We start from the raw sequence: 9,068 nt of genomic DNA, 5'->3' as shown, positions 1-9,068 counted from the left end.
AGGAATGTTCTGAGCTGCTCAGCTGGATTTGGATTTGTTATAATCCTTTCACATTTAACCTTCTCCATTGCTCTCTGTGATCATCTTGGACATAAGGTGGGCTGTTCATTAGTAAACCCTTTCAGCTGTAACAGTTCTCAAAGCCCTTGGCGGTCATAGGAGGGCACCACTGAAAGCACTGCCAATGAAAGCTGCAGTTGATAATTAAAACAAAGCAGATGAAACAGTAAGAACATAAGAGATGCCAATGTTGGATCGGGCCAAAGGCCCATCCAGTCCAACACTCTGTATCACACAGTGGCCAGAAATACCAGTGCCATCAGGAGGTCCACCAGTGGGGCCAGGACATTAGAAGCCCTCCCACTGTTGACCCCCCCCCCAAGCACCAAGATGACAGAGCATCACTTGCCCCAGAGTCCCTATCTATACCTTGTGGCTAATAGCCACTGATGGACCTCTGCTCCATATGCTTATCTAATTCCCTTTTGAAGCCGTCCATGCTTGTAGCCGCCACCACTTCCTGTGGCAGTGAATTCCAAGTGTTAATCACTCTTTGGGTGAAGAAGTACTTTCTTTTATCTGTTCTAACCCGACCGCTCAGCAATTTCATGGAGTGCCCACGAGTTCTTGTATTGTGTGAGAGAGAAAAGTACCTCTTTTTCTACCTGCTCTTTCCCATGCATAATCTTATAAACCTCAATCATAGTAGCACAATGACGAAACTCCCAGATTGCTCAAGAATGCACACTGTGTTTTCGCTACTCCATGAGAGTCGGCATGGTGTAGTGGTTAAGAGTGGCAGACTCTTATCCGGAGAACCGGGTCTGATTCCCCACTCCTGCAAATGAAGGCTGCTGGATGACCTTGGGCCAGTCACAGTTCTCTCAGAACTCTCTCAGGTGCCTATTGTGAGGAAAGGAAGGTGACTCTAAGCTGCTTCAAGACTCTTTAAGGTAGAGAAAAATAGGGTATAAAAACCTACCCTCCTTCTTCTTTTTCTGTGGCTGGATTTCCCACTCTGCTGTCTTCCAGCTGAGGGTAATGCAGAGCTGCGTCCCTCCTCTGTTGCCTTCCCCATTAGTAATCTTCAGAAGCCTCTCTTGCAGGGTGTGGTGAAGTGGTTGGAGCATTAGACTCGGACTCAAAGCAATCCGGTTCGAATCCTCCCTCAGCCATGAAGCGCACCGGGTGACCTCGGGACCCAGCCTTACCTCACCGGGTTACTGCAAGAGAAAACTGTACGCTGGCCTTGGAGTTGTTTGGCAGAAGAATGAGATAGAAACGTGATAGGCAGGGCAAGAAGGGGCATCTCTCTGTGCACTTCCCCTTCCTCCACTTCGATATCAGGCAGGGAATTAACCCCGCAAAATGCAGCCACTGTGTGTTCAAGGCTGTTTGCAGGCAGCCACTCCACTTCCGCATCCGAAGACGGGGTTGTTCTTTCGCGTGCCATACTATAGCAGCTTCTCTGATGCAGTTTTGCACCCGGCAGCTTCTGCTCTAGCTCACTCCTGCTAATGTTCGGAAATCTGAGAAGAGGAAGCACCCTGTGGGCAAAGGTGTCCCCCGCCAGCCATCCAAAAGAAGCCTTGTGTACGGGCAGGGTTGGGTGGTAGGCAGACACACACACACAGAGAGTCTAGCGAAGGCCCCCGAGCTGCTTCCGCTCACCGTGTCTCCCTTTTTCCTGTGGCAGCCTACGGCATTGGCCTCCTGGTGACCTTCGTGGCCCTGGCGCTGATGCAGAAAGGCCAGCCGGCGCTCCTCTACCTCGTGCCATGCACGCTCCTCACCAGCTTCGTCGTGGCCCTGTGGCGCAAGGAGCTGGGCATGTTCTGGACGGGCAGCGGCTTTGCGGTGAATACCAGTTTGCTATGAGTGTCTCCGAGAAATGCTAATGTTAGAAACCCCGTAACTAGAATTACAGTTGAGTAATACTATTGTTAGCATTGTTGTTTATTTAAAAAAAAGGAAACTTCTGTTCTGCCTTTTTCCTCAGCAGCACCCCCACCCCCCCACCCCCGGCTGTGGGCTCACCTTTCTCAATCCTGGGGGGATGCTCTCCCCTCTCCCCTCCCCTCAGTTTTGCATTTTGTGGCGTGCAAATTGTTACAATGGATCATTGCTCTTAATATGAAAAATATACTGGGGAGAATTAAGTAGTGACCTTGCCCCACAAATAGCTGAAATGGTGGTAGGGGGTAGACCCACAAATACAGAGTACTGAGGCAGGGTCTATCTTGAAGTACCCTGGGTTGAACAGCGGCTGCGGTATGCATCTTAGGAACACGCTCTATAGCTGCCATACTTCGGTGTGCGTTTCCCGGCCTGAGCAAGTACAGAGCCCTGTACCCCCTGCCGCTCTCTCCTGGGTTGTCTTAGGGGCTGAAAGGGTGAGTGTGTGTGTGGATTGTCAGCTGCCCTTCATACCCTGTACTGTCTTTCTCTAACCTGGGGACAGCAGTGCTGTGTTGGCTGCTGTGAAAGATGCTTCAGACCTTCTGCCAGGGTGGAGAACGGGGATCCCCAGCATGGTGCCCGCGGGTGTGCCACGGTGCCTGCCAGTATTTTTCCGAGTGCCCACTGAGTGTTTTTAGAGAGTGGGCGGGGCCAGGTGGGGCTCTGACCCAGCGGGGCTTCTGATTGGCCAGTGGCAATCCTATTGGCCGGGCAGATTAAAATAACAGTGCTGCAGTGGCAGCTGCCTCCACAGTGTTGGTTTTATTCCCTCTCAACCCTCTTTCCCAGTGTATTTTTTTAAAATTGCTCCTCTAGTCCCCTGCGCTTGGGCATCCTCTGTCTTTCTGTGTGTGTGGCTCTGCCTCCCGTGGTGGCCGTTTTGTGGTTGGCTGCCCGTCCCACAGCAGCCACTTTGTGGATGCGCCCCACCAGCCTGTTTCAAAATCCCAAAGGTATCCACGTGCTAAAAAAAAGGTTGGGGACCCCGGTGGAGGCTACTGCCAATAGGGAAGGTCAGGCATTTCCCTGGGGGAAGAGGGTGGGTCAGCATCTAGGAGCAGGGTGTGGGCAGCAGTCCCCTGACTACTGAATTGCACAGCACAATTGGTTTTGTGGCTGCCACAGAGAATACACCTTCCATCCACCCTGTTTCTTTTTGTAGCCTGCAAATCCACCTTTCTGCTCCACAGTCAGTTTGGGTTTTATGTCCACGAGGGAGGGCCTGGGGATCTTGTAAAGCAGCGTGTGTCTGGAGCAGCTGCAGCTGCCTTCATCCTAACGCGGTTTGTTCTCCTGCATGCAGAAAGAGCTACCTCATCCTCCCTTGGTGATCTCCCCTGTCAGCTGCCCCAAACCCCCGAAGGAGGCGAACCCGTTGGTGTCTCGGCCCGAGGCAGACGAGCAGATGACCAACCCCACCCTCCACACCGAAGAGCCCAACAGCGGCCCATCATGCAGCGGGGAACCGCCAGCCTCCTCCCCAGGAGCGGAGGAGCAGACTGAATCCAGCGAACAGGCGGGGGCCCCCACCCCGTGTATAGAAGAACAGACTGCTCAGGAGGAAGGCGCTCCCGAAAGCAAGAACCTCCCGGTGGGACAAAGTCAGTCTGACTAGGATCTCCGGTTCCTCCCCACCCGGCCTCTTCCACTTGTTTTCTCTCCTCTCCCTCCATCACAGACTAACTCAAGACTAAAACCGAGGACTGGTTTGGTCGCATCGGCGTCTAGCACAGAAGCCCATCACCAATCTGATCATCCAGCACCAGGAAATCTCCGTTTCGGAGTTCGACACAGATAATCTCTCTCACTAATTCCCGCCCCCTGCCCGTCGCCCCCTGCCCCTCCCCTTGAATATGGTGCTTAATGAAGACGGTTCGGGTAGAATTTCAGAAGTTGCTTAGAATACGCCAGTTAGCAGATGCCTTTGTTTTCCCCTTCCCCGTTTCATAATGCTGGGGTAGTATTATAACATACTCTTTTTTTTAAGGAAAAAAAAATGTAGACAGTATTTTGCGCTTGCGTGGCTGTGATATTGCTTTAGCGTAGGTTAGGGCCGCGTGGGAAGAAAGCGTCGTGCGTCTCTGACCTGTAGTTGTTTTCCTGTCCTTTCAAAATAACTCTCTCCCCCCCCCTTTCCTCTGGGGAGGTTTTGTTTCATGTTTCTATGTGTCCGTCCCCGGATTAGGCACAAACGGACTGGGGAACGAGCTGGCTTCTGGAAAGAATCTGATCGAGGCGAAGGGGCTCCATGCCCAGCCGTATCTGCGATGTCAAGAGCGTACGATATCCCGGGGAAGGGCCCCCTTGTGATCATGGCCTTTAGTAGGCAGATCTGTTCTGCTTCAGTTCTCCCCTCCCCTCCACTGAGTTAGCAAGCGGATGGGCTCTTTTTGTAGCAGGAACTCCTTTGCATATTAGGCCACACTCCCTAATGTAGCCAATCCTCCAAGAGCTTACAGAGCTCTTCTTACAGGAGCTACTGTAAGCTCTTGGAGATTGGCTACATTAGGGGTGTGTCGCTTAATATGCAAATGAGTACCTGCTACAAAAAGAGCCCATTTGCAGCAGTCCTTTCTCAGATGATGCTTTCGGGATCCTCTTCCTTTCTGAACTGGGCAGGAGGCTTGTTTAGTAGGAGAGAGGTTTGTTTCCTGCGCCTAGCCTGTTTCCAGGAGCTCATGTGCCCAACGCCCTCCCCTTTGGCCAGCAAGGAAGGCAGGGAGGGATGACAGTGGCTACTGTTGTGAGTTGAGTGGGGCTTTGCCGCCTCTGTGGATTAAAACGGAGGGAAAGGGTCTGCTCCTGTCACGTGGGAGCCCCAGTTATCTCAGCAAGCGCTCGAGTTCTCTCAGCCAAGCCTTTCTTGGGGGGAGCCACTCTGAGCTTGAGTGACGGGAGGGGAAGGGCTCTTCGTGTCACATATCCGCTGCCTCGGTTCTTCCCGCGTTTCCGTGTCTGTCCCACCCAGAGGCGAGTCGCTTTGAATTTTAACCCTCTTTTCCTGGTTGCTTGGTAAGCCTGGACCAAACGTCTTGCATTGAAGGCTGCTTGAATTCAGGACATTTTGATTTGGCTTTTCCCCAAGTCACCTGAGGGGGGAAAACAAACCAAACAGCAGCTCGCAACCTTGAAACGCACATTTTGACAAGGTGCTTCAGCGGTTTATGAAAAGGGGTCTGATCGTGAACGTTCGGGGGGAGGGAGGCAGGGAAAGGGTTTTCCTGCCTAGCGAATACTGCCCTTAGAAGAGCAACACGGTTAATGCCGTCGTATGTGTGCCTGTTTTGGGACTTGAAAAAGCGGGGGGAGAGGGGCTCAGTCCGCCACCTTGCAGGCCCAATCAGGCCCTAGCGGCATTTTTAAATTGCTTTACAACAGTGCAGGTGTCCACGGGTCCGACCCGTGGGTGCCTTTGTATCTGGTTTGGCCCTCAATGCTGGGGAAGTGAGGAATCTCCCCCTTGAGATAGGTCAGGGCGGGGAGGGGCGCGTGGGTTTCCCTGGACCTCTTTAGAACTTGTCGTCCTGAGGCTGCCACCTCTGTGGGCCTTTGTGCGTCTCTCTCTCCATTATTTCGTGTTGTGTGTCCACGTACTCTTTTGTTTTTGTTTTTCAGACTGTAGCACTGTAATCTGTGTATAAAGGTTCACCAGCTTCTGTCGACTTTTTCTGGTGACACTACCAACTCCGGTCCACCAGGTTGCCTCGGCTTTGAGCCAAGCTTGGGGGGGCTTGTCCAGGGAGGCGTTTTTCCTAGGCCTCAGCCCAGAGGGAAAGTGAGCCCTTTCTTTGGCACAGCCTCGCTCCTGGGCGGAAACATGGTGGATGGTAAACGGAACCAGCTGTCGCTTGAGCAGAATGACGGACGCTTGTCTTAGACACTACAGGATTTATGCCTTAATTTAAGCCATTTTATAAATAATGTATATGAAACTTTCATTTTACAAAAAAGGTTAAACAATAAACTTGACAAAAATCAGGTTATTCAGACTTTGAGGCCGGCGTTGTGGTTTTGAAATTGGTCTTTCTGTCTTTCTTCCGTTTCTCCTGGAATCTTTTTCTATCTGGGGGGTTCAGTTCTCAGACTTTTTGGGGGGAGGGTTGTGAAATGTTGTTCTACGCAGCTGGAGGTGTGCGTTCGGGCATCCCAGAATAAGGGAGCACTGCTAAGCAAACCCTCTTGTGGGTTTCGTTCTTCCTTTTTCCAAATCTGGCTACAAAACACCACAGGTGGGGAGGGCAGAGCAGATTTGGCACCACCAATCTCAAGTGTTTCAGTACTGATATAAAATTCTAACTCTGCAATTGAGTGACTTAACTCCCTTGGGCTGTGTAATTTGGGATGTCCTACGCAGCAACTCATAGGACAGAAATAAAACAGTTCTTGTACCATATGTTTAGGAAATCCACAGCACTGTGATTCATGTGGCATTTGAAGCTTAATTCTGTGTCCCTTGACACCAGTATTGATCTGTCCTTGCCTTTTCAGAGTAGTCTCCTTTTATGTTCCCAGGGTCACCGCAGGTTTCCTGCCAGTGAGGATGCGAAATGTTTACAACCAAGGAACTTCAGTCCTGCAAGACTGCACAGAGAGCCAAGTCAGATGTTGCATGGGATTTGACGTAACTGGCTACGTCAGAAGCGTGGCCCAAATTCAACACATTGTTCCCTACTGCAAGTTTTCAGCTCCCAGATACCGCTTCTCAATTGATCCTTGCACAAGCTCTGTCAAATGGGCCAAGTTAGTGATTCCCCAATGGGGGATGTCTGTTTGCTTCTTCCCCAAAGCAAAGAGCCAGTCCTGGCCTTCTTCTGCCTCACTGGAGCAGGAGGCGCTTCAGAAGAGACCTGCAGATGTGCCACCTTTGAGGAGCACTCATTCTGAAACAGCCACATTTGTCTCAGGAGAGTGTTTGGCTTGCAACGTCTCCAGCCTTTTGTGAACGGCCCCAGCCACCCCATAGCAGACATTTTCTGGTTGGCTCTGTCCTCGTGGCTGCCATTTTGTGGTGTCCCCAGCATTCCAAAAGTGCCCATAGGTTCATCAAGGTTGGGGGCAGCTTGTCATCATACATCTGAAGGGCTCTTCCCCCAAACATAGGGTTGGTTTCTAACTAGCATTTACTTGGGCACCAGGACTTAACGTTTGCATAGTGTGATTTTCTCCCCCTCCTCAGGATCTCCCCCCCCCCTGGGTTTTAGGGTTCCCATGGGAGTGGGGAAGGTGGGAAAACCACATTCCATGAGCCCAGGCCTGTGAAGCTGCTAGTCTGAATCCAAATCGTGATTGGGATGCAAAACAATTCTTATGCCCCAGTAGATCTGGTGGACTCCAGACCCCAAAAGTTTCCCCCGCGCTATAGCTTTCTGTTTCAAAGGTCCCCCGAGACTCACTTTTTAAACTTTTCATGTGCCAAAAGAAATTAACTTTTGGACAAAAAAAAAAAGCTGAATCCTGGGAGCTGCATAATTTAGCCGAGTAAAAAGTTTTGGTTGCATTTTGCTGACTTTTTAAATAATTCCGCTTTGGCTAGCAGCGAGAAGGAGCAAAGAAATGCCTCTGGAACCGAAGGTCCTGACCACTGAAAATGCTGCTGAGATCCGCCTCTAGCATCTGAGATACCCTGATAACCTCACACACTTTCAAATCCGATCCATTTAGCAAGCTGACTTAAAGGCTTCTGGCTGTGGAATTTACACAGCTCAGCCTGTGGGAACATTCAGGCCATGGGGGTGAGGAGGGAAAAGAGACACACAAACACACATTTGGAGGAAAACTGAAATATATAGAATACTGTCTTAGCAAGCCTAAAGTTATCTTACTACTTTAACAATATGTAACAAATCATTTAGAGATACAGTATATATACGTTTACTATTTGGCATGTACATTTTAAAGTACCAATACCTTTGTGTTCTACATGTGAAATTGCCAATACTTCCAAATAAATATGCAAGCTACTGCATCCTGTGCTACCTTGGCACACATACCATAGTTTTTTCCATCTGAGATACAGAGGAAAAAATAAAAACTGCAGTCTCATACAGTACCAGTGTTTGGATATTGAGTTAAACTTAAGAATACTGGAAACAATGGACTCTTTAATAGTGTATTATACACATTAATTATAGACAAACTTGGTCATGTTTAAACTAATATATACTTAGAAATGCTGACTGCCTCTACAGTATACATGGGAATGATTATTCTCTAATGCCATGCATTCTTACATAAAATTATCACATGATCCATTTTGGGTGAGTAAAACCTTGTCTTAAAAAACATTTCACCCATTCCAAAAGGTGGAGTATATCACAATTTTTTTTAGTGCTTCCCCTAAATGCCCATTTATTCTGGTCCTCGGCAATGTTCCCTCTAAGTTGTGGAGTCTTGTGAGCAAAAATTCTACTTTGTGAGCTGCTGGCATTAAAGTTGTGAGCGAGCAATTTGGCTACTGCATATATTAGTTTGCTGTGGAGCCCTCCTTCCTGAGCTAAGACAAAACTGAGCTGGAGGCTAAAAAACTGAGCTAGCTCACATTAACTCAGCTTAGAGGGAACACTGGTCCTCGGGTGTTTTCTAGTCCCACCACCACCACAACATTTCTGTGGGCAAATGTGCAGGAGCTTGGAACACATAAGAAACACAGATGGGTATGATTGTCAAACCCAAGTTGGCAGGGATGTGTGTGCTATGTTATTTTATTTTAAAACGAAGCAAATGTCAGTGTTTTAACCCCCTATAGCTTTTTTTTTTTTTTTTGCCTTCAAGTTGCAGCCAATGTATGGTGAACCCTTATAGTGTTTTCAGTGCAAGAGACCAGGGGTCATTTCGTAGAAAAAGAGGTGCAGGAGCTCATTAGCATAACTTATTAGCATACGTTATTAGCATATGCCACACCCCCTGGCATCACTGGAAGTGTGTCAGAAGGCAACACCCACCGCTCAGGCTTCACTGGACTGTTTTGGATTGCCAGCTATTGGGGGGGCGAGAGAACGTGCAGATCTATCCTCGGAGAGGAGGGAGAGTTTGTACCTGAATAAAACTTGGTCTTAAAGGTGCCACTGGACTGTTTTGGACCGGGGGCCCGGGGGGGGGGCCTCTGCAAT

General features: G+C 49.5%; 1 protein-coding gene across 2 annotated transcripts in view; it reads left to right on the top strand.

Moving 5' to 3' along the window:
* Positions 1–4,354, top strand: part of SPPL2B (signal peptide peptidase like 2B) — a 33,546-nt gene extending 29,192 nt beyond the window's left edge. Inside the window, exons 14-15 of one of the 2 annotated variants that reach the window (XM_015420844.1) lie at positions 1,697–1,857; positions 3,263–4,354. In XM_015420844.1, coding sequence (XP_015276330.1) covers positions 1,697–1,857; positions 3,263–3,574 — 473 coding nt within the window. In that variant the 3' untranslated portion in view covers positions 3,575–4,354. Of the gene's footprint in view, positions 1–1,696; positions 1,927–3,262 lie in introns of both variants that reach the window. The other variant, XM_015420845.1, reaches the window with a different exon arrangement.
* Positions 4,355–9,068: the final 4,714 nt, after the last annotated feature.

The sequence above is a fragment of the Gekko japonicus genome, unplaced genomic scaffold (assembly GCF_001447785.1).
Source record: "Gekko japonicus isolate JY-2015 unplaced genomic scaffold, Gekko_japonicus_V1.1 scaffold2173, whole genome shotgun sequence".
Lineage (NCBI taxonomy): Eukaryota > Metazoa > Chordata > Lepidosauria > Squamata > Gekkonidae > Gekko > Gekko japonicus.
Note: the sequence above shows the minus strand (reverse complement) of the source record. Positions and strands in the feature narration are given on the sequence as shown.